This window comes from Vitis riparia, chromosome 10, assembly GCF_004353265.1.
Source record: "Vitis riparia cultivar Riparia Gloire de Montpellier isolate 1030 chromosome 10, EGFV_Vit.rip_1.0, whole genome shotgun sequence".
Taxonomy (NCBI): domain Eukaryota; kingdom Viridiplantae; phylum Streptophyta; class Magnoliopsida; order Vitales; family Vitaceae; genus Vitis; species Vitis riparia.
Window position 1 is genome coordinate 21,846,731 of NC_048440.1, and position 27,702 is coordinate 21,874,432.

The window sequence follows — 27,702 nt, forward strand, 5'->3', positions numbered from 1 at the left end:
TTGAGAATCTGGTAAATTATGTTGTAGATCTACTTTTATATAATGGGTTTTCAGGTTTTCCCACATTTCCTCGTTTGTTTGTTTATGACTAGAAGAGAAACACGAGTGGTCTTTGTGGGAAACAAAGCTAGTGGCGTGTAACATGAGTTGAATGCAGCTGGTGAGTCCAGATTCTTGCTCTGACCAAAATAAAAGAAAAAGGAAATTCCAATGGAAAGAGAAAATGAAATGGCTATGTTTGGTTTCAGAGCTTAAGGGAAGGAAAATAGAAAAGAAAATTATAAGCAAAGAAAGAGAAAAATGATAAGAATTTTCATTTGTTTGGATGTACCTGGAAAAATCGTTTCTTGACATTCAAATAAAGTTACTTTTTTTTTCATTATTTGTCGTTAGCCAAAAAGGAAGTTGTCCTAAATGCAACAACCTAGTGAACTTCCATAATCACCTTGAAAATTAATTTTAATTATTAAAATTGATTTTTAATCATAAAAATGTAGGTGGGGTGTGAATTGACCTTGGGTCGGTTTGAAATTTAAAATACTTTTTAATTTTTGACTTTTCGCTTTGACTTGAAGGCTATATATGTATATATAAAATTAAAATAAGGGTTTATCATAATGTTTAATAATTTTAGTGCTTTGTAGCCTGTAGGTGATGGTTCCAAATATTGGTTATTATTATTATTTTTTAATTTCCAAATATCATCGGACGGTTCTGATCACAAATTAGAAACACTTTTTATCGTACTCCCAAACAGGCCCCTAAGCCTGCTGAATGAAGCAAAGACAAAGCAAAACTGGAAACGACGCCGTTTAATATATTTGTATGAATCGTATGGTTGCGTCCCTACGAGCCACAGGGAGGAGCGTATAAACAAACGCATTTATCGAGAAAACGAATCAAAAAAACGCCCGCCCAACGTGGGCCGTTTCTACCCTCACAAAAATCTTCTCCTTTCTCTCTCTCTCTTCACCTTTTTCTCTCTCATGAACAGCCACTCACTACACAGCATTTCATTTCGTTTTCTTCTTCTGTACGGACACACTAGGTTCATCCCTCCATCCCTCCCTCCCTCCGACCGCCATCACCAGCAGAAGAAAGAGGAATCTAGAGAGAGAGAGAGTCATGGGGGACAGCTCAATGGGCGCTCTGGTCCCCACCGTGAAGCAGCCGGAGCCTGCCGGATCTTCGTCGGAGGCCGTGACTGCACCGCCTCCACCGCCACCTCCGGAGCCGGCACCAGAGGAGCAGGCAGAGGTCCCCGCCGTGGAGGCCGCGGAAACCGGAGTCAGCGAGGTTGACAAGGACTTGCTGTGTCCTATCTGCATGCAGATCATCAAGGACGCGTTTCTCACGGCTTGTGGCCATAGCTTCTGCTACATGTGCATTGTGACTCATCTCAACAACAAGAACGATTGTCCCTGCTGTGGTCACTTCCTCACCACCAACCATCTCTTCCCTAATTTTCTCCTCAATAAGGTCGGTCAGTTTTTTGTCGAAGATTGTTGTGATAATTTGTCGGTCTGCTGAATTTTGGGATCTGTTTATGGTAATGCATCGTTTAGTTCCCGAGAAAATGCGGTGAAAGAGAGGAAATTAAAATTTGGTGTCTTGGATTTTCATTGCTTGAGATCCGGACAAAATTAGAAATTACACTCAACCAAGCCGGATAAGATCAACTATTCAGCTTAGGTGAGTTGAGTTTTTCCTTCTTCGGAACAAAAGGAAGAGGAATTGTAAGAGACAAAAGTTTCTTTTCTAATATTTTCTCAGAAACAAACGGATGGTAAGGGAAACTCTTGTGGATCTTGTATCCTCATGAAGTTTGATCAAGTTGGTGTTTTAATTTTTCTTCTTTATTGTTGTTTAACTGTCAATTTAGTTTCCTTATTAGACAATAAAATTGCGTTCAATTATCTTGTTACTGTTTTCCTGAGGGGTACACAATACCAGAGATGGAGAGAGCATTCTACCCTGCGCTGTGTTAGTGTTTGTTTAGCGCGGTTAATATCTGCTGATGGCACTTGAGATATTTTATGGTTTCTATTACAAAATTAGGAATTATATTTTAATGTACATTATAATTTTAGGGATAGTCTTTATTCATTTGGGTAGGATTTTGCAGCAATTCATTGAGGACTTGCTTCAGTCTCCTGAAACAATCATCACTTTATGAGCTGCTGTTTCTTTCGTTATGCATTCCCTCAAACATATAATTAAATTATCACAAGTACCTTTATTGACTATCGAGTATTATTATCCCTCAAACTTCACAAGTATGAATAAGGAAGAGTGAAATACCCCACCCTAAAAAAAATAAAAAATAAAAAATAAATAAATAAATAGAAAAAGAAAAAGGAAAAAAGAAAAAAGCTTTAGGAGAGTGTCCTGATAGGAATCATTAACAATTTCAATTGCTCCATCGTGGTGGTTCTTTTTCACTTGGGTGAAGGCTATTGCTATTGATGCTGATGTTGAACTTTCTATAACAAATCTGAAGGTGGTAAAGGAAACAAAAATGAAGTTTCTGTTCCCTTGATAGAATGAGAAATGCTGGGATTGTGATGCATTACTGACAGAATAACATGTTTCAAGAAAAAAAAATGCTATTCAGTTTGAACAGATTTATTGAATAGCATTGCCAACAAATTCAATAGCATTGTGTGTAATTTTTTATGAAATGAGTTTTGCTCATGAGTGTGTCAATAACACTATTCAGTGAACCTTTTTTGTCTGCATCACTTTGTTTGTTTTCTTGATATCTGTTGCCCAAAGAAAACCCTCTTAGTTTGAACAAAAGTCGACAAGCATTTCATATTACCAAATGCCATATTCCCCAGAAAATGGTATTAAAACCAAAATGATCTTTGAAACTGGGTGATATTGTATAAATTATTAACAAATAAGATATCAGTCACAATAGGAATTTTTTTTTCTGGTCCTACTTATCCCTGTGGCATCCTCTTAACCTCTATACAAATTCCAAATGGCCACAGTTTAAGGGAAGGGGAAATCTCACCTCCATTATTGAGAAGGTACCTGATCCAATCCTTGATTAACCTTTAGGATTCCCTATCAACATTTCCAACCCTGCGTGTCCTCACAATCCACTCTGCCTTCCCTTTAAGCTGAGGTGATTCACTATACATGTGGCTAAACCTCCTCTATACTAGAGCTTACTATAAAGAGACAATAAAGTGTGTATATAAATATTCTATGTAGACACCTTTCTGCAACTTTACTTTTGGTTAATTTTCTCACATGTGCCCAAACCATTAAGGTAATGTCAATCATCTGATGTAATGTCTGGATTCAACTTCAATGTTGTTGTTATTTTTTTCAAAATAATTCTAAAGAACACACTACTCTCTTAATTGCCCATCCCACGAACAAATAGGTATGTGTTCTAATTTTTTTGCAAAATTAGGGTAATTTGTTTGTTAGTATTTTGTTGGAGGGTTCGTTTGAAGAACTTAGTGTCACTCTAGGGAAAAGGAACTCTCCTCGTTTATATGTGACTGTGTATGTCTAGTTTAAACTGATATGTGGATATTTAAGTACTAAATTTAACTCTGAAACATGAGGCTCTACTTTTCTGATTGCCTTCTCTTATCTTTAAAATTATTAGCATCTTGAAATTATCTACTTTGAAAGGTAGGCTTATGTATAAACTCTCTTCATAAAAAATTTCAGTTTTTAAGGAAGACTTCTGCTCGTCAAATAGCGAAAACTGCAACTCCTTTTGAACATCTTCGCCAGGCACTACAGCAGGTCAGTTATTATATCAAATTTGAAAATTTTGCAAAACAAACTTGTAATTGTTCTTCTGTGGGTTAGAAAGTAATAAAATCACTTATTTTCCAATTTTACTGCACAATAACTTCATGGTAACAATATTTAATGTATTACTCCATAGGAAAAGACTGATATATCCTCTTGCATTACAGGCGTGATTATTTTCAATGTGGGTCCTCTTGAATGGACTTATTACATTTGAGTGAATTTTGCAGATCTCCTACAACTTAGGGTGAGATCAAGGCTTACATGAGATGTTTGTCTCATGCCTTGAGGCTTGCTTTACCTAATATTTCAGGTGGCTCATATATATCTATATATCACTTGCTAAGAGTGATATTATCCTTGTGTAGCAAGGTGATGAATTTTATTTCTTACTTGAATTTGATTATGATCACTCACATTATTTAGAGCACAAATTGTTGGATATAAAAGGGAGATGACTCCAATATATGATCATGAACGGTCATGTACTAGCTGCAACTTTTCCATTGATCTTTCAGGATAACAGGATTTTTCGCCAGTTAAGAGCTATATTTAGTGTGTCAATTTTATTTCTTCTCCTAATGTATTGGATCCAGATTCACTTAAATTTTGCATTTTACCACCCATGTAATCGTGCTTTGATTTGTATAGAGTGTGACTTGCTTGTGATTCTTAGACAGGGTTGTGAAGTGTCAGTTAAGGAGCTAGACAGTCTGATGTCTCTGCTTGTGGAGAAGAGGAGGAAAATGGAGCAAGAAGAAGCTGAGACAAATATGCAGATTCTGCTTGATTTCTTGCATTGTCTAAGGAAGCAAAAGCTTGAAGAGCTCAACGAGGTTCTTGAACTTGAACTTATTTCTTTCCAGCAGTTACATTTTTCCTCTTTTAAATTAAGGATTGGTTCTCTTCCAAGTGGAAGTGGTAGCATTTTCTTGTAGATATACACTGGTAAAACTGGAGGTAGGTGGGTTACTCATTGACGGGGTTTACCTCAAAAAGGGGAATAATACTACCAAGGATCAAACTACAGAGGATATTTTCCTTCTTGTTTTGATGTGATCTTTTTCCCTGTTGGATGACTGCTTTAAGAATTTAACCAAAAAGATTGTTTCCTTTTTAACTGCACCAGATTAAATATGTATTAATAGTTTTCTTTTTTTTATTTTAGATACAAACTGATCTTCAGTACGTTAAGGAGGACATAAATGCTGTAGAAAGACATAGAATAGATTTATATCGATCAAGGGAAAGATACTCAGTGAAACTGAGGATGCTGGCTGATGATCCTATTGCAACAAAAGCATGGCCTTCATTGACGGATAAGCATAGTAGTGGAATTATCTCTAGTGCCCATAGTACACAAGGCTGGATGGGTGCAGGTAGTTCACAGAACAAGAAAGCTGATGTAAAGGCTCAAGTAAGTTCTCATGGATTACAAAGAAAAGATGCTTATAGTGGGTCAGATTCACATGTTACTCAATCAGGGCTGGTTGTAGCAAGAAAAAGGCGGCTCCATGCACAGGTTAGTATTCTTGCGAGATTTCACATCCACTAACCTGGCTATTGGTTTGAGTTATCAGATAAATATTTATTTTAATAATCATTGATACCAACTTGAGAATATTCAAATTTCCCACTGGTTGGATCAGAGGATGACCAGTGAGCATGCAAGAAATCTGGACCAAATCTATAAATCCTTTGAGATTTCTTTTATGAAATTGGTTTCTGTCTTTTGGATGGCTAGAAAATATCCTTGCTCATTTTTATATCCTTAATGCGCTTGATGGTGCTATTATGCTGTTGACCAGCTTCTCTCATTGCATGTTGTTGAAAGACTAATAATGACATTAAAAACCTATTGTTAGAGATTAATTGTTCCAAACATGTTCATGTTGCCATCTCTTGTAATAGTTCAATGACCTACAAGATTGTTACTTGCAAAAACGGAGGCATTGGGTGCGGCAACAACATAAACAGGAAGAAAGGGACACAAATTCTATTCGAGAAGGTTATCATGCAGGTCTTGAGGATTTCCAATCTGTGCTAACTACATTTACGCGATATAGGTATATATATTTTGATCATTTTCTTCCTCTATTTGTTTTTAGTTCCACATTCCTGTTTCCCTTTTAGGAGCCTTCTGTGATGTCCTTATTGCTGCTTATCTGCATTACAAATTTTCAGATAATTTCTTCACCCTTTGTTGCTTACATCCTCTATTTGGTTGTTTGAATTAGTCGGTTGAGAGTCATTGCTGAACTTAGGCATGGGGATCTTTTTCACTCTGCCAATATTGTGTCAAGGTGCGTTGAAATGCATTCTATATTATTTAATTACAATTATTTTTTTAACTCCCGAGGTCAGAAAACTTTTCTTGATGTTACCCTTTTTGCTGTTGTTGAATTGTTAATTTGCATTCATCATATTAATTGTACTTCAGTAAATAATGAACAAACTGTTGAGTTGAGTATTTCCCATATTTTCTTGCAGTATAGAATTTGATCGAGATGATGAATTGTTTGCTACTGCTGGAGTTTCACGGCGGATCAAAGTTTTTGAGTTTTCCTCTGTAAGGGTTGCACAACATATGCTGCTTTCAGATAGATTTTGTTATTGCACAATTCAGCTTGATAAATCTTTAAGCCTAACTATTTAGTGTGAGCTACATGAATCCTGTTTAGCTATTTAGATCTGTCAAAGTATTTACTCTTCATTGAGTGCTTGAATCCTGGGCTGTGAGTCCTTATGGTGCCACCAACTTGATGGGAAGAGTTTTACTTGGTAAATTTATAAAAATATTTCCAAGAAAAGATCCAGGACAAATTGTTTATACTAGTAAATTTACAAATTATTTCCCAGAAAGGATTTGGGGCAAATGACTTACGATTCCATTCATTGTGTGGTCCGTTGCTACCTATACTCAAATTCCAATGACTGGTGGGTATGAGTGCTGTTCTGTGCTGCTTTGTTACCTTGTTATAATGTTCATATGCATAGTTGCCTAGCTAGTTTTCTAGACTATGTGGGTGCAAAATTTATGATATTCTATCGAATCTTTAAATTTGATAATGCATTTTCATGCATTTGATATGGAAAAAAATATGCAGTTACTTAATATATCTGTATCAACTAAGCTGTTTCCTGAACAATAGTTTTTTTCTTATTTGTATTGCTATGGAGGTTTTTCATTGCTTTGGCTGTTGATCAACTGATCACATGACCATTTAATTTGGAACTTTCCATCTTGCCTTACGAGCATTATTCAACTGTCTATGCCTAAAATCTCTTTACCGTGACCCCTTCAAGTGGTGCTACTAGCTGATGATTATCTTAAACAAAACATGTTTCAGTATGTTTGTATTATACTTGTGTCTTCTATTGAGAGTTGCAAGTGTTTGATTGTTTTTTAGGTAGTGAATGAACCAGCAGATGTGCACTGTCCAGTTGTGGAAATGTCCACGCGATCAAAACTTAGTTGCTTGAGTTGGAATAAGTACACAAAGAACCATATAGCTAGCAGTGATTATGAAGGGATAGTAACTGTTTGGGATGTAACTACTCGTCAGGTAGAAATTGTATCTCTTCTCTTCTGTTAATCTCAATTACATCATATATGCACAAATGTTGATCTGCATTCACAATTTTCTAACCTCCCAATGATTTCGAGTTTGTTCACTAAGATTCTTTTTCTTCTAGAGTGTGATGGAATACGAGGAGCATGAAAAGCGAGCATGGAGTGTTGATTTTTCACGCACTGAACCTTCAATGCTTGTATCCGGCAGTGATGACTGCAAGGTAGTTGGAATTTGAAATCTATGGGAAATGGAACATTGTGTGATCTTGAAATATACACTGAAAATTGACTATATTCCATGTATGAGTCACATGTGTGGGGGAGTCAAGGAAGAACAGAACCATCTCTGAAGCATTTGCTAGCCATGTTTCAGCACTCGGAAAGAATTGAGCAAATAGAAAAGGATTAAAAACCATATGGAGACCTAGGCATGGAGATTGTTCATATATCTCGTATATTTTGGTTAATCTTAGCTATCGAGAAACACAAATTATTCCTTAAGAAGTTGGTTACATCTTTAAAAGGTAACTTAGTAATATTATTCCAAAATGAAGCCAAATTGACACTCTTGGAAGCAGAGCCTTAGGTTAGCATGAATACTAGCAAAGTCCATTATGTGTAAGGTTTTGTTGTGGTATCTGAGATTATCCTGATAAAGTAAACTTTTTGGGATATTGATACGAAGTTCATAAAGTGTCTTGTCATGTACTGACCTGAGCGTATCTTTGTAGTGCTCATCTATTATTAGAGGTTGAGGTGTCATTTGCACTCTTTGAGGTATGAATTCTGGTTGTACCAATGTGTTTGTACTTCACAGAACACAACCTCATTGTTGAAAATGTTTTCCCTTTTGCTTTATAAGGTGACTGGATCAAGATAGTCTGTTTTATAGTGTCCTGAGTCAGAAGCTGAAGAATCTGAATTTTTCTGGATTAGCTTTCAATGTGGCAAAATAGAATTACTAAATTTCTTTATTACGAAAGCATTTCCCTTTAGCCTGATCTTGTTTTTCTTCCCCTGCATTACATTTTGATGGGTATGTGGAATTTTTAGGTTCTCAGTTCCCATTTGAAAACTCGTAATTAGAGTATGTGGAATTTTAGCAGTAAGCTAACTCTGATTGATTTTTCATTTTAGATGAGTTTCAGTGTGTTGTGTATCTCTGTTCTATGTATCAAACAGGTCAAAATTTGGTGCACAAAGCAGGAAGCTAGCGTTCTTAACATTGACATGAAAGCAAATATTTGTTCGGTCAAGTATAATCCTGGATCTAGCATTTACGTCGCAGTATGTATTCCCAACCTTGATACTTCTTGTTCTATTGTTCCCTCTAGGCACAAATGTCTATAAATATATAACTATTGTAAAGGAGGTTTGCACTTAGACACCCTCTTTCTGTTTCTTTGTTTCTCATTTAATGGAAAAATAATAATAATTCAACCTAATAAAACTTATCAGATCATTTTGGGCATGTAGTTGGATAAAATCCATATATAACATTAACTATTGGCATTTTGCAGGTGGGTTCTGCAGATCATCACATTCACTATTATGACCTGAGAAATATCAGCCAACCACTGCATGTCTTCAGTGGGCATAGAAAAGCTGTTTCATATGTGAAATTCTTATCTAACAATGAACTTGCTTCCGCATCCACTGACAGCACATTGCGATTGTGGGACGTAAAGGAAAATATGCCTGTAAGTTATTATGTTTTTATTGTTTATTTTGTTCTATCCCCGCATTATAAATCCCTCTGTATGGTGATACCTGCCAATTTTTTTAGTACGTTGACCATCCATTTTTGCAAAATCTTGTGGAAATTACATATGGTACGAACAACTAATTCATCTCAATTCCTTTTTCATAATTTTTCTTAGGTTCGCACATTTAGAGGGCATTCAAATGAGAAGAATTTTGTGGGTCTCACAGTAAACAGCGAATACATTGCCTGTGGCAGTGAAACAAACGAAGTGTTCGCGTATCACAAGGTTACAAAATACTTAAAGAAGCTAGCATTAGGCATCTAGTCCCAAACTAATTTAATTTTTGTGTTCACTTGCAGGCCATCTCCAAACCTGCAGCTTGGCACAGGTTTGGTTCATCTGATTTGGATGATACTGATGATGACAATGGATCATATTTCATCAGTGCTGTGTGTTGGAAGAGCGATAGCCCAACAATGTTGACTGCAAATAGCCAAGGAACGATAAAAGTCCTCGTCCTCGCTGCCTGAACGGTAAAAGAGATAATAAAATTAAGATTATATTATCAACTTTTAGAACTGCACCCCCCTCCCCACCCTCCACATAATTTATGAGGGTATTTATTTGTATATAATCATCATTCATATAGCTTCATAGCTGCTTACTTCTTGTCAAGGGCTTTAACACAATCTAGGACTTCATACTTTTGCCTTTTACTCAACCGAGGAACTGCGGCCTTTGCAAGTGTATCATATGTTACCCAGAGACTCAATGGAATTTCAACTAGAATTGTAAACTAAGTTGCCAACATTTTTCAGGGAATCATCACTGTCTTTTGATTACTGATATCCTTAATGGGAATGGTGATTTTCTGAAGTCCTTCCAATTGTTGTGAGCTTTTCTAAGCCTTTTTGTTTTCTCCCCTGAATATTTCAATTGTTGTTCCAGAATTTCTTTAATAGTACTGGTATGAAAATTAAACACGGCAAATGCCAGATTGATTTCAAAGCTTTTATCAGGAAGAGGAAGAAGCATAAACGAAAAGGAAACCTCAGGTCCCATCCCTTACATGTGAACTGATTTCAAGATTGCAATCCAAGGATGGGACCTAAGCCGAAAGGCAGTCCACAAACTTGAGTTCCTCAATATCAATTTTTGAGATGCTCAACCAACCATGAATTCTCTAATTTTCAAGGTTCATAAAGAAGTCATCCATGTCATCGAAGCTTTAACATAGGTTGAAAAATGATTTATTTATTTTTTAATAAACGTTTAGGCTACGTTGGTTATTAAAAAAATATTTTAAAATAAATTTTTGTATTTGGAATCTTGGATGAAGTGTATTTTTTTTTTAAAAAAAAAATCTTTTATAGACACATATATTCAATGTTTGAAATATCAGTAAACATAAATATATCAGTATTTGAATTTTACGAATATATTAGAAATATCGGTATTTGAGTTTTATGGATGTATAGAAAATATCGAAAATATTGATTGAGATTTTGACAAAAATATCAATTGAATAAAAATTGTTCAAAATTCATGTAAATACTTAAAAAACTTTTAAAAAGTGATAAAATAAGAAAGAATGTATATATTAGAGTTATTTTGTAAGTGTAACTGATATAAGTACGATTAAAGATGATATTTATCAAATTTTTATAAAAAAAATTAGTTTAAATAATTTTTATTTATTTATTTTAAAATTTTTAATATACTTTTATTAAAACATGTTTTATTACATTTTAAATAAAAAATTAAACTGATTTATATAAAATATTTTATTTGAGATTTAATTTTTAAGATTTTATTATAAATTTGTGGTGACAACTTTTTCTTAATATTAATTTATTTAAATAATTTATCTTATCAAATTAATTTTAATTTATAAAATATTAGAATTTCATTAATTTTTTTTATATTATAACCATTTTTAAGTAAAATTACATTTTTAATATTTTAAAATAAAAATATTTAAAAGTATATAAAATTACAAGGATAAATATTTAAAATGTTTGCTTCGATTTTTTTTATGAAATTTTGGATTTTTACAAAAATATTGGTGATATATCACCCATATATATTTTTTTTTGATGAAAATCCTCATATCAATAATTGGTGGTCGACTTCCCCTACCTCCAATATTCGATATTCGATATTTCTACGAAATATCTTGAAATTTTAATCCTTGCATATATTATAATAATTGTTTTATTTTATTTTCCTCAATTTTTTTTGAAGCAAATGTAATTTTGTTTGAATCAATTTTTAAGAAGTTTATATATTTTTTTCTTTTTTTATTTAAAAAAAAAGGCAAAAAGTCAAGTTTTATTTTAGTTATATGCTATTTTACGTTGAATTTTATTTTTAATTATTTTTATAATTTAAAGTTTCGACATCATGTTTTTAAAATGAAAAAACTATAAAATCATTCCAAATCATCATGTCCGGGAAACGGTAGAACATGTGTCAACACGCGGGCGTATGTGTTGTCATACCATATTTGGAGGTTAAAAAGACAGAAGAAGATAAATTATTTTATTTCATTTATTATAAAGCATAAAATAAAAATATATGCTCTTAATTTTTTTATTTTACATTGGAAAAAGATGTGTGGAGAAATTAATTAAAGTATTAAATCAAAGCTTTTTGCTCGCCCACTTTTCTTTGTTTCCTCATTTTCCCCACTCCCCCCACCTCACACTTGGATTTCCGTTATGCCAAGTGGAGCCTCCAATTTCTAACTTTTTTTTTTTTTTTTTTTTTTCTTTTGGCCTTTTTCCTTTTGCTTTTGCTCTCTCATTTCCAGTCAATGTTTCACCATTTCAGTTTTCTTTCTTTCCACGACACTCCCTGCTCACTCATCACGCACTGCGCATGTTATCAAACGTCACCCTCCCTTTCCACTGTGTATAAAAAGGAGGAGGAGGAGAAGGAGAAGATGCTCATTCCTCAGATCCTCTTAGATTCTGAAACCCTGATGAATCCGGAAAATTAATCTTGAATTCTCTTCCTAAAATTCAAAGCTTTCGCGCCAAAAGAAGTCATGAAATTAGAAAGCTCGGAGGTCGAGATCTGTACGGCGGTTGTCGGAGCTCCATCTCCGACCGGGCAGATCTCGTTGGTGGCTAAGGTTCAGGGGAGCGTTGATGAAGCTGATAGAGATGGAGAAGAGCTGTTCGTGCCGCCTCTGAACTTCGCGATGGTTGATTGTGGCGTTTTCAGGTCTGGTTTTCCCGATACTGCCAACTTCACCTTCTTGCAGACGCTTGGCCTTCGTTCGATCATGTGAGTGAATCGCTATAGCCTTTTCTTTTTTTCGGTTATTGTTTGTTGTGAACAGGTGTTTTGATTTGGATTTGATACGTGTGTTTTTAATGTAGATATCTCTGCCCTGAGCCTTATCCTGAACCTAACATCGAGTTTCTCAAATGTAATGGAATTCGGCTCTTCCAGTTCGGGATCGATGGATGTAAGGTTCGGTTTTGTTCTTTTTTTAATTAATTTAAATATCGATTTGGCGTTTGATAATGCGGAGAAGCTAATCGAATTACTAGTATGAGGTATATGGTATTGGAATTTTGATTATCGATAGTGGAAAAGTTGAGCTGTTCATTTTGAATTTTGGTTGAAGATTCGATGTTATGAAGTTCCAAATCTGGTACTGATTTCTAGAAATTGATAAGTTTCCGGTAAAGCATAATCTCGTATGTGGTTCGATTGATTGGAAATTGAGACGGAGATGAGAATCGAACTCAGTTATTTATACGGCCATATTTTGTGTGGATAAAGCAAAATATTTGTTAATAATTTCTTATATTCCTGAGATATATTATTTTCTGCTTGTTATTAAATATAGCTATTAGTCTTGATTCAAGAACGCTTTAGGGGAATTTAAATAGCTTGATCTAAGGCTATTTGATTCCAGAACTCAGAATTTCTCGGATAACCATCTGTTCTTCACAAGCAGTTGTTAGATTAACCATAATTTCATAGCTCAAGTAACATTCGTTTGAGAGTGAGTATCCAAATAACATCCATATGAATCCATGTGACCCGTGCGAAGTAACATTCATCTGTTTCTGAAACAGTGTTCTTCGATTAACCCAAAATTTGAAGTCAAAATAACATCCTGGGTGAATGGACTCATAGAGAGAAAACTGAACCTAATGTTGCTCCATGTGGGTTGTTCCACAGAGAACTCTACCAAATGTTATTGTGATCTTAGGTATGAATTTGTTCACATAATATATTTGTCCATAGTTTGAACCTTACGTTGCTTCAATGCTCCTTGTGATCTCTTACTTTCTACCAATAGACAGGGGTACCTTTGGAAAATTTCGGTTAGTCATTATATAATTAGTTGGAATTTTTCGGTTTGTCATTATATAATTATCAGAAAGATAATCATAAATTTGCATTTAAAAACTCCTTTGTCTTCAATAAGTTGATAGTTGATAATGTTGGGACTTGGCAGGAGCCTTTCGTAAACATCCCAGAGGACACAATTCGTGAAGCATTGAAAGTGGTCCTTGGTATCACAATCACTTCAACTTTTAAATAACTTTGTGCCCAACATAGGTTGCTTGCTTGCTTTAGAATCTGCTCACCCATGCTTGAATTGTCTGCCATGCAGATAAAAGAAATCACCCACTCCTCATTCATTGCAAACGAGGGAAGGTGAGTACTCTCCTCTTAGGATGGATTGCTTGGTGTAACCTCATACAAAGATGCCTCAGTTCTGAATCTTCTGTCCATTAATGCGCAATGTCTTTTATGCTTTGCAGCACCGCACTGGTTGCCTTGTGGGATGCTTAAGAAAGCTGCAACGATGGTGCCTGTCTTCAATTTTTGATGAGTACCAGAGGTTTGCTGCCGCCAAAGCTAGAATATCAGACCAGAGGTTTATGGAGTTGTTTGATATTTCCAGCTTCAAGCACTTGCCAATGACATCTCCACCTTCTAGGAGGTGCCAAAGCTAAAATACCAGAGAAGGTTTCTGGAGTCTTCCTTTTTTTTTTTTTCTTTTTTTCTTTTTTTAAGATTACAAAAAAAAAAAAAAAACAAAAAAAAAAACTAGAGATACCATACAGACCAGACCGCCTGCGTAAAAGAGTAGTAGTTGAAACAATTCAAAATATCCATTGGGATGGATTGAGTTTTGAGTTGTTCGTTGATGCGTATTGATTCATAGGGATGGATTGAACTGCATTGAGTTTGAGTTGGGAGTGTCTGCGTAGAGAAAATTATAATAAAGTTCCTGTCCCAAAACAAAAGATTGTAATGTGGTTAGCCAGGCACTGTAATATTGGTATCCTATTTTAAAAAATATCTTTAAATCTGAATGATTTATTTTTAAAAAGATAATTTCAATTTAAATATTAAAATTTAAAACTATCTTATAACAAATATTTTTAAATTCTAAAAATTAGCTGTTCCAAATTAATGTTTTATAAGTCTTTATAGATTAGATAATTTCAATTTATATAATAAAATTTAAAATTATATTAAACAAATATTTTTAAATTCTAAAAATTAGCTGTTTCAAATTAATGTTTGATTCTTTATAGATTTGAAAATATTTTTCAAATCATTTTTTGGGTGGATTACTCTCAAATTTTCAGTGCCATTCTCAAACCCATCAAACAAATTTTGATTATTTAAAAAAAATGGCAAAAACACTTTCACACTACTCATGCTCTCAAATCTCGACCATTTTAAGGTAATGAGAAAAAAAAATCACCCAAATTTGAATCTTAACTACTTGTAGCTGCTAAACAACAATTCATAATTTTTTCACATTGTATTTAAAAATAAATATAACTAAATTCAAGAAAAATAAATAAATCAAATTTATTTATTACCTATAAATAAAATTACCTATAAAAATAATTTATTAATAATAAATCTACATTTTATTTACTTTCATTCAATTTCCCTCCGTTTTTTTCCTTACATATAAACTTACGTTTTCCCTATAAACATTTTAATCAATTTTTTTGTTTTTTTGATATCCAAACACGTTTTCCCGTGTCCAAACATATCCTTTCTCTTTCATTTTATTTTCTGGGGTAAAAAAAAAAAACCATTATGCAAGAAAAACGAGAGTGCATTAGGGCGTAGAGCAGTCCGCATGGAGAAGTAAGTTATAACTCTCCAATCGGCTCGAAGTGAAGAAACAACCCTCCCATTTCACCCAATAATTTTCCCAGAGGAAAATAAGATAAAAAACATTAGTAAGAAAGAAATGTAGACGAGCAACAATCGAATCGCCAATCCAGAGTAATGACGACTGAAACGATATCTCGCCTTTCCGTTCGCTCTACCTCCTCTTGTTATCAATGACGAGACATTCACATTCGTCTCTCATTTTCTCAGTCAAGCAGAGGCTTTCTTCTCGAAATCAATGAATCTTCATCTAAAACCCTAACCCTAAAGCCACATCAAGATCCAAATCAATGAATCTTCGACTAAGACCCTAACCCTAAAGCCATACCAAGATCAAGATCAAGATCTAGACCTCAAAAACCCTTACGGATCGAGTAAGAACCTACTCCTAAAGCCGCCATACCAAGATCTAGATCTAGACCTAGACCTCAAAAACCCTTACGGATCGAGAAAGATGGTGACGAAGTCCGAAAACCCTAAAGGATCGAGAAAGATGGAGTGACGAAATCTGATAACCCTCAAAGATCGAGAAAGTTGGAGTGACGAAATCTGAAAACCCTAAAGGATCTAGAGTGTAGGAGAGACTAAGGCGGCATGCTCTTTATAGGGAGCGATCACCAACCCTAAGGTAACCTTTGATACTACTCGATTACGATAATACCCCTTTGCCAATGTTAAAAAAGATAAACTTTATCCCCTATTTATTTTAAATAAAATATTAATAATTATTATTATTTATTTATTTTTAAGTATTATTATTATGATTTTATTATAATATTACTATATATATATATATATATATATATATATATATATATATATATATATATATATATATATTAAAACTATTTATTTTAAATTATTTATAATTACAAAACTATTTTTATTTTTAATAGTTTTTAATAATATTTGAATTAAATTTAATTGAATTTATTTTAAAAAATTACTTATCAAATACTTTTATTTTTATAAAATATTAAAAAAACATTTTCTTTTTAACTTAAAATATCTTTCAAAAACAAACATTAGAAAATATGACCAAACTTTAAGAAAAAAAAACAAGAAAAAAGTGAGATTTGATTCACTAATATGAAAATACATGAAAAAAACCTCAAAATTTTTTAAATTAGTATTATACTCATCTATTTAAAAATAATTTGAAATATATGTATTTTTTAATGAGTCATCTCGTTATTCTAAAAAATGTCATTTTACTTATCATATCTTTCAAATCAATTAACAATTAGATTCCTCCGTAAAAATATTTTTGCTCCTTTTAGATATTTTATTATTATTTTATTTGAGATTTATTTATTTTTTATTTGTAAACAAACAACTTGTGGATTCTTATTTTAGTTTTCTACAAGTTTAGAAAATATTGTACAAAAAAAATCTTATTTAGATAGGATTAATTTTTTTTATTCCCTATAATTTTAAAAGAAAATATTGTCAAACAAAACCTATTTGATCATAATTATCAATTCAAAAAGTAATAAGACTATTTATTAAATAATAAATAATAATTTTAATAATATATAATTATTTTAATTATGACTAATTTATTTAATATAAAATTTTATTTATTTATTTTTATATCATATATCAAAATACAACCATATTGTAAAACATGTTATATCTGAAAAACTCTTCCAACAAATTTTATTATCTATTATATCAAACAACTATTAATTTTATATAATAAATTCAAATTTATTATTGGTTTATTTATTATCAATAATATGAATTTATTTTTAACTAATTAATATTATAATAATTTTTTTTTCAAATTCTTACTTTAGAATGTTTCTAAAGAAAAAAAAATCTCAAATAATAAAATAATATAATAAAACAATAATAATAATAATAATAAAATATCTAAAAGAAAGAGAAATATCTACATAAAGGAGTCTAGTTGTCAATTGATTTGGATGACATGACAAATAAAGGGGCATTTTTGAGAATAATTGCATGACTCGTAAAAAAGTGCATGAAATTTTAACAATATAATAATAATAAAATATCTAAAAGGAAGAAAAACATCAACATAGAGGAATCTAGTTCAACTGATTTGGATGACATGACAAATAAAATTACATTTTTGGGAATAATTGCATGGTTCGTTAAAAAGTGTATGGATTTCAAATCATTTTTAAATAAATGAAGATAATACTAATTTAAAAATCTCACTTTTCCCAAAAAAACAAAATCATGAAAACAATTTTTAAAAACTCTCAAAATAATTTTAAAAATATTACCAAACAAAATTATATATATATTTGCAAACAAAGAATTAATTAAATAATTAATATTACACTTATGATAATATATTCATGGATTATAATCTCTTTATATTTAAAAATAATTTAAATATTTTTAAAATATAATTCTTTAATGATGTTCAATAAAATTTTATCAAAGGTCTGCCAAAAGAGCCTTTAATAAGTAGATGTAGCTACCCTAACATTTTTAATTCAAATCGAAGTAGAAATTTGTTAGAGCATGGAAACAAATTTTTTGGACATCTAGATATTTTCCAATTTAATTAATTTGGATTGCTTTTAAAATAAGAAACATTTATATAAAAGGTATAAATCCACCTTATATTTTTAAAAATTAATTTAAATAATTTTTAAAACTATTATTTTTGCGTAAATTTATTTTTTTTGCTGTATAAAAATTTAGTATTATTTTCTAATTTTAAGCACAAAAAACAGAATTAATAAATAAGAACTAAATATATGAGATGAGTTGGGTTTGGTCCATCACAGCCCCTTATCTGGGCCGGACCAAACAGATATGCCTATAAATGGGCAACTGAAAAGAGAGAATCAGAAGATGTAACTTTTGTAATTTCTAGAAACTTCGAGGTGGTAAATGGAAATAATCCTGAATTCAACGTCTATTTATCTGCCACGTGTTGCATCCTCACAGCAGAGATTGATGGGTCCCTCAGGTGCATTTGTGACGTGATGAAATCAACGACTGTACCAAAAAGTCTATAGATCCAACGGTCAGGCTATGATCAAGGTGGATTCTGATGCTGCTATCTAGGGTTTGAACTCCTTTCGCTTTTCTGAAAACCCCATCTCCCTATAGGGGCTTTGCTGCGGTATTTATTCATCAAACCATCCAACCCAAGTGTTAGGGACTCCGCAGGTGAATCACTCAGCATCAGAATCTACACGGAGGTTGGATTTTTTCATTTGTAAGTTGCCATTTCCCTCTCTCTCTCTTTTTTTTTCGCAATATCTGTAAAAGCTCTGAATTTCATTACTCAGAGAAGGAAATCATCGTAGTGGACACTGCAAAGTTGCGTATTCTGTGTTGTTTTGATTCAAGCTCTTTGTATTTGGGGTGGGTGAGAGTGGTATTATATGGGGAAATCTGGAGGGAGAAAAAGAAGAGTGGTGGTGTGAAGCCAGAGTCGGGAGATAACCCAATTCCAAATGCTAATGGGGGTGTTGATTTGGACTCGTCAATCTTTTTGAGAAGAGCCCACGAGCTGAAAGAAGAGGGAAATAAGAGGTTTCAATCGAAGGATTATGTGGGTGCCTGAGCAGTATGATAGTGCGCTCCGGCTTACGCCGAAAACCCACCCGGATAGGGCGGTGTTCATAGCAATAGAGCGGCTTGTTTGATGCAAATGAAGCCCATAGATTATGAGACTGTTATTTCTGAGTGTACTATGGCGCTTCAGATTCAGCCCCGGTTGTCCGGGCTCTTCTTAGGAGGGCTCGGGCGTTTGAGGCGATAGGGAAGTATGAAATGGCGATGCAGGATGTGCAAGCTCTGTTGGGTGCTGACCCGAATCATCGAGATGCTTTGGAGATGCCCGCAGGATTAGGACCGCCTTGGGCCACGCCAAGAGGCTCAGCAGGACTTGCAGAGCGCCCATCCCCGGCTGCCCTTGGGGCTTCAGCAGTTCGAGGAGCACCAATTGGTGGTCTTGGACCATGTTTACCAGCTCGGCCGGTGCAGGAAAAAGGCAGTGCCGGCAGCACAAGTGGGGTCAGTTGTGTCACCAAATAATAAGCCAGAGAAGGCTCAATCCAATTTTGTTGCTGAATATGGTTCTGATACTAAGACCCAGCTTCCGAAACTTGTGTTGAAGCCTTCAAATGGTTTCCAAACCCAATTCTAATCAAGTAAGAGTAACAAGAAGGAACAGTCATCTTCATTGGGTGCATTGTCTGCTGGTGAGCAGGCTATTAAGGCTGTGATTCGTTGGAGGCCGTTGAAGCTGTTTATGATCATGACATAGGCTTGCCCAAATGCCAGTGAATTGTAATTTAGAGTGTTGAGGGAGATTGTGAGCAAACGCTTTCCATCATCAAAGTCTGTTTTGATTAAGTATAAGGATAGTGATGGTGATTTGGTGACCATAACCTGTGCAGGAGAACTCAGATTGGCAGAATCCTTGTGGACAGCCTTATTGCGAAGGAAACCGAAACTGATAAAACAGACTCGATTGGAATGTTGAGGTTGCATATTGTTGAGGTGAATCCTGAGCAGGAGCCGCCTTTATTGGAAGAAGAGGAGGAAAGGCCTCCTGAGAGTGAGGGGCTTGAGGGAGAGGATAATGGGTCTCACTCTTCACTAGGTGATTCAGTGCTGGACACTGCAGGTACAGAGATTGAAAAGACAGAGAAGGAAGCTCCAAAGGAGAAAGCTGGAGCTTCGGAGGACACTGAGTCCAAGGAAGTGGAGATGGATGATTGGCTCTTTGAGTTTGCTCAACTGTTCAGAACCCATGTTGGTATTGACCCAGATGCTCACATTGACCTACATGAGCTCGGGATGGAGCTCTGTTCTGAAGCTCTTGAGGAGACAGTGACAAGTGAAGAGGCTCAAAGCCTGTTTGACAAGGCTGCTTCAAAATTCCAGGAGGTAGCTGCATTGGCTTTCTTCAATTGGGGGAATGTTCATATGTGTGCAGCAAGGAAACGCATTCCTTTGGATGAATCTGCTGCAAAAGATGTAATGGCAACCCAACTTCAAGTGGCTTATGATTGGGTCAGAGAAAAATATTCTTTGGCCAGAGAGAAGTATGAGGAGGCCTCTTTGATCAAGCCTGACTTTTATGAGGGGTTGCTGGCCTTGGGCAACAGCAATTTGAAATGGCAAAACTTCATTGGTCATTTGCTTTGGCTAAGAAATTAGACCTCTCAGGCTGGATGCTACAGAAACGATTAGCTTTTTGATAGTGCTGAGGAGAAGATGAAAGCTGCAACTGAGATGTGGGAGAAGCTGGAGGAGCAGAGAGTAATGAGCTAAAAGATCAAGTGCAAGCAAGAGAGAAGAACGCTAAAGAGAAGGAAGAAACAAGGAAGTGGTACTGAAACTGAGTCCTCTGTAATTGGTGGGCAGCAGAGGTTTCGGCTGAAGAGCAGCAGAACAAGCAGCATGATGAGATCACAGATACATCTCTTCTGGGGTACATGTGTTTGAGCGATCCCAAGTTGAATGCAAATTAGGGTGGATGGCTGGAGAAGAACCTGGATGCCGCTGTTGAGCGCTTTAAGCTTGCTGGAGCTTCTGAGGCTGACATTTCAATGGTTCTGAAGAACCATTCCTCCAATGGGGATGCGGTAGAAAGCAATGAAAAAAAATCTGAGAATTTAAGCACGATGTGGCTGGGACAACAGATGATAAGAATGAAGTTGATCAAGTATCGGGAAAGTGATATATTCTGTGTGCAGGAGTTTCAATACAAAATTAGGCCCATATTTTCTCCCTAACCACAAGTTTGAATGGGCAAAAGGGAGAACTTGTCTCAGCAAGAGGGTGGATTTGTGTCTAAATAGAAACATTGGGTGCAACATTGCAAAGCTGTGTAATCACTGAGAAGTTTTGGTTTTAAATTCTTCATGGTAACCTTCAAAATGACTTGTTCAGAACATTATTCGAAACACCAATGAGTTTTCTGTGAACAATTTTATGTGCTTCAGGATCTGATTTATGGTCTGGCCTCTCCATCTTGAAATGTATGGTGATTCATCATGGCAAGCTTTGTCTCAACAATTTGTTATCATTTAACTATTTTAATTCTTGAAACTAGTGGCTTTAGTACCCAGGATGGAAGTTTTAAGTAGTAGACTGGTAGTTTGCATATTAAATACAATCCACTCATTTTATGTTATTAACAGATGTTTGGAACATTTTTTGGGTAAGCATATGAAGAGTAGACTTCGGGGCCTGTATGTGAAAACTTCCCCCAATCATTGAGAAATTTAGACTTCCAATATAACTGGGTCATTAGAAACTGTTATCACTCTTTTTCCATGTTAGGTTTCCGCAGCATTGCATGAGTGATGATCCAGGATTAAACTGAGAGAATGGGACAGGATTTTTGTTGAAAGGTAACCTCAAACACTTAGGAATCGACTTTGGATGAGACACAGAAATGCATTTGGGTTGATGAGACCTTTTAACTAATAGATGTCCCTTCCATCAATATCAAGATAATTTCTCTCCATCTAAGTTATATTTTCTGTTAAATCATATTCTCTAGGTGTCCTTTTGAGTTAAACCATTTCCTCTCGTTGTCTTGTTGGGAAATATTTTCTATTAAGTCTTATTCTGATCTATGTTTTTTGTCTCAAAAATGCTGCTAGATCTTTATTAGCACTGGTCTGGTATCTGAAGAGGCTCCAATGATTGATTTGTTACTTGTTATGGGTAACTTTTATCTAAAGACAGTACCTAAAAAAAAAAAATTAAAAAAAGCCTTCATCAAAAGATGGCTTAGTATTTGAACACTGATATTGCTCTGCTTTTTACATTTAGCCTCATGGTTGAGCAAAAAACTTGTTATTCATTATTAGAATCTCATTATATTGAGTTTGATTTTACTGGTTGCTCTGTTTGATTCTAAAGACGTTCAATGGTTACTAACTTGTGACTCCTGTCATTCATCTTATCCCACACTGGATAATTTTCTTTAAGACAGTTTGGTGATTTATAGCTTGTGAGACAATCTCATTGAGTCTTGGTTCAACTAGTTACTCTGTTATTCTTTTGTGTCTATGTTTGATTCTCTCTACAAAATTTCTGTTCTAAATAATCAGAGATTTATTAAGCAAGTGGCAGAGATTCCAAACAATCGAAGCAAAATTATTGGACCAGAAAACCACAGAAACCATTGAAGAAGACAAGAGGAAACTTACCAGTCTAGCAGGGCATAGTAGTGCTAAAGAAGTCCTCTGGTGATGTTGATCACATTTTAGGTGAAGCTGTCTGCCTCCAAATCTGCATTTCTAGGAACCCACTGTGGAGCACATTCATCTCCCCTGATAAGTGAATTGCTTTGTTTCTCCCCATTGAAAGCCCCCATCAACATTCCTTTGCTTTACCCCTTGGGAACATGAGGCTGTGGTGTCCTTGAGAAAAAAAGCTTGCTTTAAATTGATTATGATATCTCCCAGCTCCTCTCTTATATCCCCTTAATGTAAGCTTTAGAGACCAGAGATATTGTGACTGTCAATACACCCTAATAATCTTCGGATACCTATTACCTTGAATTCCCAAGGATGCAACCATTTGTGTTGACACGGGCAACCAAGGATGTAGTCTAAACTTGTAAAATATGCAAGTGTCAAACATTTTCAATTCCTAAATGTGTTATTCATGTGTGACATTTACTTGTTGGTACGAGTATCCTAATACATGGTAGCCATTTGGGGATTTTCTTTAACATAAACTAATTATGCAAGTTGTCTGTAAACCTTGAGCTTTAATTTGTGCCACAAACTGGTGTTCTTATTATAGTTGTTGATATTCCATCTTTACCTATTTTTTAGGTTTAGAATCTATTACATTTGACATATTAAAGTGGTTTCCCAGGTTTTCTTTTTCTAAAATTCTTACTGCTAATAGTTTGGAGTATTGGTGCCAGTTCTTTTTCTCCTCCCCCCTCAATTCTCCTGCTGTAATCCTAGACTGGAATTATCTACTCTGTTTAGTTAGTTTTTTCATGGGTAACTTGTTAGAAGTTTCACATCCTCTCTGAACTTTTCAACACACACTAAGCATAACTTGCCGACCTGTTTCAGATGGTTTAATTATGTGAGCGATAAAGTTTTTTTTGTTTTTTGTTTTTTTTTTCTGAAAAAGAAAAATGCAAAATGCTTACGTAACTTGATTGTACTTTCATTGAATTAGTGATAACTTGATTAGTACTTCATCTCTAACACTTGTTTCTCCTCCTCAGATGTCTTACCCATTATTAGACAGCACTAGTTGGAGCAAAGAAGTAGCTGTGGTTCTTCAAGCAAATGGGGCATCCCACCAAACTTTTAGGCAACTGGTTCTTCGGTCAGATGTTTTCTCATTATAGAGTTGACTTTGTTGCTTGTGTTATCTTATTTTTCCGTTTTACTTGGCCAACCTCTCTTTTTGCCACCATGTTCATGCATCCTTCCCCCCCAAACCTCACCACCCACATACCAACTGAGCTATGGCAGCTCATTGGCATGAAAATTTTCCCTTTGATGTCACTGATAATCATTATTTCAATTGATTCTCTACATTCTAGATATGATCAAGACCAGAAGCTTGATTAATCAGAAGAAATATTATGGGATTTCAATGTATCATCAATGCCATCTCTACTTGCTGACAAGGATGGAAAGAAAACTTAAAATTTTAATGATACCAGGATGACTCCATTATCTTTTAGTTATCAACATGTTATTGTGTGGTTTATATGATGATTAGAAGGAGGGATGCGACCTCAAGGAATGTTATAGTGCTGTTTCTTTTTTAAGAAAGTGACCATCAACATACTTCTTATATATCCCAATGAACCTGTACCATAAGAGAAGAATCTGGGTCCCCAGATTAGTGGGGAAACTGTAACATGGATTTATTGGATTCATATCCCAGATTCGTGTGCGTGCTTTCGGTGTTAGCAATTAGAATTACTTCATAATTGTCATGCAGAGATCATCTTTCCATGGCGTGGTAGGTAGACTCATTTGTTTTTTAAGTGCTCCACTTGCCTTAGTTGAATCTCTAGCTGGATATTGAGGCATAATGAGGTAAGCAAACACTGTGGTGGATCATAATCAAGGCAAAATTACCTTATTCTTAAAGGAGATGTAACCATTTAGCATCTCCTTTAATTCAATCTGAAAAGCTGATTCCCATGTTTTTTCTCCCCTACTATTCTAAGCTATCCCTGTACATGACACAGTACATTTTGTTTGCCTTAAATTATTCTTTCCTCTGTTGAAGTTCAACATCAATAACATGTTCAGGTGTTTGATAATTCAAGAGGTATAATGCTCTTAATTATTGGGGTGGCTCTTTAAACTGGGTCATCTCTGCGTTACGGAAAGTCCTTTTTCGTCTATTATAATTAATAAACACATCCTTGTTTGGGCAAATCCACAGTAATAAACAGTAAAAATGCTCTTAAGCGGAAAAGGCCAAAAGGAATCTGAAGTTCTTAGCAAAGGAGGTTAAGTTTTGTCACTTTCAACAACAGAACACCTCATCTCCCCCACCATTACACCAGCAGCAGGCATGGTACATCAAGCCTAAGTTTCACACTAGCCAAACATCTTTCTGATAAACCCACAATATAAAGTAGAACTTAGATTCCCAACATTATTACAGTAACACTCATCAGTAGCTAGGCTTAGCATAGTAGCATAAGAAACACACAAACCCCATTTGTTTTCTGTTGGCAAAGGACTCAAACTGTGGCAATGGGACCCAACTTAACAGTAGGTTCCATTGCCTTCATGGCCTCAACCTTGGTTCCTTGGCCTGGAACTTCAAACCAGCATAAAGCTTCATGTAGTCCTCAAATACGAATTTCGGGTACACTCGCTTGTCTCCTTTTCTTCTCCACCAATGCTGGTGCTGGGTAGATGACTGCATCACTGCCTGGGTTGTAGAATGATGCTAATGACATTCTGTTTCCATCAGTTTGGGCGATCACTCCGGTGCATCACGCTCTTGTACTTGCCATTGGTGATCACCTACATACGAGAAAAACATGGGAAAATCATGAAATTGCAGTCAGTATCCCTGATAGACTGAAACAGAAACAAGTGATTGAAACTTGGGTCTTCTGGGCAATAACCTCAAGCTGATCACCTAGGTTGATGACAATGGAGTGTCGCATCGGTGGAACATCAATCCATTGGCCATCCTTGAGGAGCTGAAGCCCACTGACCTTGTCGTCTTGGAAGAGTAGGATGATGCCACCAGCATCAGTGTGTGCTCTCAGACCCTTGATCAGCTCTGGCTGTGGGCATGGAGGGTAGTTGCTGACCTTGGTGCCAAAGCTTGGCCCCTGAGACCCGTAAAAGGCCTTCTCAGGTACCCTTTCTCTAGCCCAAGATTCTCACACAGCAAGTCTAGAAGCAGCTCAGCGAGTTTCTCCAAGTGCGCGGTGAATTCCTTCATCGCCTTCCTGTTATATCATTCACAAAATTCATAGGCTTCACACCAAAAATATACTGTGAACTGAAAGACGAGTAGAGTTTATAATTGTGACCTGTAATCTTCTTCAAGGTCTGGGATTTCAGACATGTTGGAGGTTGGAAGATGGCGGAGGAAGAAGGTGCTTTCCCAGTCCAAATCGTTGATTTCGGACTGAACAGCCTCCAGACCCTTACTTGCCACCATTTCTTGAACCTCTGCTCCATACACTTCTTGTAATGCTCCTTTGTCAACCTCTCCACCGTGTCCATCAGCTCATGGGATATCCCATGATTCACCAACTGCAGAAAAACCATAAACCCACCATAACCAAGCTCAGTAAAGCTCTGCAAATAGTTGCGGATGCAATTTACAAGCAAGAAGCAAAGAGCTTATAACTAGCTGTATATGTGATATGTGTATACCTCAAAGAAACCCCAGTTCTCACAAGCATCTTTGATATTCTCCATGGTTGCTGCTCTCTCTTCTCCATTGAGATTCTCCATGTTAATAACTGGGAAACTCTCCATCTCTCTCTGTGTATCTCGCTCTCTCTCAACTGCTTCTCCCACTGTGTGTTTGTGAATCTGTGCATCAATCTATGTAGGGGTGGCCTCCAATTTATAGGCATTTCAAGGAGTGGGAGGTGAGAAAAAGATAGAAGACTGTGGGGGCTTCAAAAATATTAAAATTATATATCCAAATCTGTGTTAAAAAAATAAAGCAAGAATTTATTTATTTTTAATTAAAAAAAGAAAAAAGAAAAACAGGACTCGTGGAGGATGTATGTGAACACATCCTGATGGACCCCTACCTTCTTTTGGCTGAATCCATGGCCATGGACCATGGTCTCTTCTTCCTTGCTGAGCCATCATGCTTAGGTGGTTGGGACCCACCTTGGTCACCCTTCCCTTCCTAGATTGGTTCTTGGCCAAACCAGGGTGGCTGCTACTTTTCCCATGCATGCGCCATTCTTTAACTTGTTTTGGTATGAACATGACATTACATGATATAATTGAAGCTTCCACTGGGACTTCTGGGCTAATTCACCTCCACCAAATTAAGGTAAATATCAAATAAATTTCTTGTGGTCCAATCCGATCCATAAAAATTAGAACAGCTGAAAGTATTGGCCTGATAACATCATTGCCTCACTATCTAATGGTATAAGTTTTTGGATCAAATCCATGGCTTAACATAGTATCAAAGTTTTAATTAAGTAATGATTTCAAGTTGGGCTCATTTGTTGTGTTCGGTTTTCAAAAAATTTGAAAGAAAATGCAAACAAAAGGAAAGAAAAATAAAAAATAATTTTTTTTTTATGTTGCTTTAAATATTATTTTTCATATTACAATTTAATATGAGAAAATTTTTTTTCTTAATTTTTTTTCTAAATACTTTTCGAAAAGCAAACATGATCGTTTGTTTATTCCTCTCCGGGATAAGGTATTAGAACTTTAAGTATAGGTTTTGAGTTTGAATCCATTTGTCTAAGATGTGTAGTGGGTTTTGCCTCTAGGTTGTGGCTTATCATTTTCACATTAACCCTTCTTGAGATATAATAATTTGCATGCCCATGCTTAAAAAGCTTCATTTTTAGTAAAACTCAAAAACAATTATTTTTGCACTAAAAAAAGAAAGAAAAAGAAACCCTCATCTTTCAAGATTCCACAAAAACAATGTCTTCAAGGGGGAGCTTTCTGGAACCCTTTTCCAACCATTTTTGTAGTTTCTTTTCATCGTTTCCAAGTGCATGATCCAATGATGCAACCCATTGAGAAAAATAATGGAGGAACTTTACAAGGAACCAATTTTACTCTACTTTTCTCTATACAATGAAATCATACATCCTGTCAAAACTTTTCTACAATGATCTCTTCTTTTTCCCTTTTTGTAGGGGATTGCCACAAGGTTCACAACCACTCTTTTTATGAATGGTGGGTTTTTTCTTTTGGGTAGTATTGAAAAGATATCTCTTGGCTACGTACCGAGAAGCAAAACCCAATTGAAAGTAGCAAACAGATCATATAGCTAGGCCTC

At 35.1% G+C, this 27,702-nt stretch overlaps 2 protein-coding genes, 1 non-coding gene and 2 pseudogenes across 4 annotated transcripts; 3 read left to right on the forward strand and 2 right to left on the reverse strand.

The window, feature by feature from the left end:
- Nucleotides 1–980: 980 nt before the first annotated feature.
- On the forward strand, nucleotides 981–9,946 carry LOC117924236 (E3 ubiquitin-protein ligase COP1-like). 2 transcript variants are annotated; one of them, XM_034842823.1, is made up of 13 exons: nucleotides 981–1,479; nucleotides 3,694–3,771; nucleotides 4,461–4,616; nucleotides 4,949–5,302; nucleotides 5,692–5,846; nucleotides 6,018–6,083; nucleotides 6,271–6,349; nucleotides 7,191–7,346; nucleotides 7,477–7,575; nucleotides 8,537–8,641; nucleotides 8,875–9,054; nucleotides 9,235–9,345; nucleotides 9,420–9,946. In XM_034842823.1, exons 1-13 carry the CDS (start codon nucleotides 1,126–1,128, stop codon nucleotides 9,588–9,590), a joined length of 2,064 nt encoding a protein of 687 aa, XP_034698714.1. In that variant the 5' UTR covers nucleotides 981–1,125; the 3' UTR covers nucleotides 9,591–9,946. The 2 variants fall into 2 exon arrangements, with proteins under 2 accessions (XP_034698714.1, XP_034698715.1); XM_034842824.1 differs by lacking the exons at nucleotides 981–1,479; nucleotides 3,694–3,771 and adding an exon at nucleotides 4,000–4,152.
- A 1,991-nt stretch (nucleotides 9,947–11,937) lies between these two features.
- LOC117923414 (probable tyrosine-protein phosphatase DSP4) lies at nucleotides 11,938–14,228 on the forward strand. The gene is made up of 5 exons (XM_034841679.1): nucleotides 11,938–12,351; nucleotides 12,447–12,540; nucleotides 13,541–13,598; nucleotides 13,700–13,743; nucleotides 13,851–14,228. The coding sequence occupies exons 1-5, from the start codon at nucleotides 12,110–12,112 to the stop codon at nucleotides 14,043–14,045; spliced, it is 633 nt and encodes a 210-aa protein (XP_034697570.1). The 5' UTR covers nucleotides 11,938–12,109; the 3' UTR covers nucleotides 14,046–14,228.
- Nucleotides 14,229–15,310: 1,082 nt separating this feature from the next.
- LOC117924422 lies at nucleotides 15,311–15,439 on the reverse strand. Its single transcript, XR_004652788.1, has one exon. It is a non-coding gene; the product is annotated as a small nucleolar RNA snoR111 (small nucleolar RNA).
- A 2,952-nt stretch (nucleotides 15,440–18,391) lies between these two features.
- Nucleotides 18,392–21,249, forward strand: LOC117923235 (annotated as a pseudogene).
- A 3,534-nt stretch (nucleotides 21,250–24,783) lies between these two features.
- Nucleotides 24,784–26,257, reverse strand: LOC117923341 (annotated as a pseudogene).
- Nucleotides 26,258–27,702: the final 1,445 nt, after the last annotated feature.

Coding starts and splice junctions, on each gene's coding strand:
- LOC117923414 (XM_034841679.1), top strand. CDS start 12,110: ATGAAATTAGAAAGCTCGGAGGTCGAGATCTGTACGGCGGTTGTCGGA. Junction 12,352..12,446: donor CTTGGCCTTCGTTCGATCAT/GTGAGTGAATCG, acceptor TTTTTAATGTAG/ATATCTCTGCCCTGAGCCTT. Junction 13,744..13,850: donor TTCATTGCAAACGAGGGAAG/GTGAGTACTCTC, acceptor TATGCTTTGCAG/CACCGCACTGGTTGCCTTGT.
- LOC117924236 (XM_034842823.1), top strand. CDS start 1,126: ATGGGGGACAGCTCAATGGGCGCTCTGGTCCCCACCGTGAAGCAGCCG. Junction 7,347..7,476: donor GGGATGTAACTACTCGTCAG/GTAGAAATTGTA, acceptor TTTTTCTTCTAG/AGTGTGATGGAATACGAGGA. Junction 7,576..8,536: donor CCGGCAGTGATGACTGCAAG/GTAGTTGGAATT, acceptor TGTATCAAACAG/GTCAAAATTTGGTGCACAAA.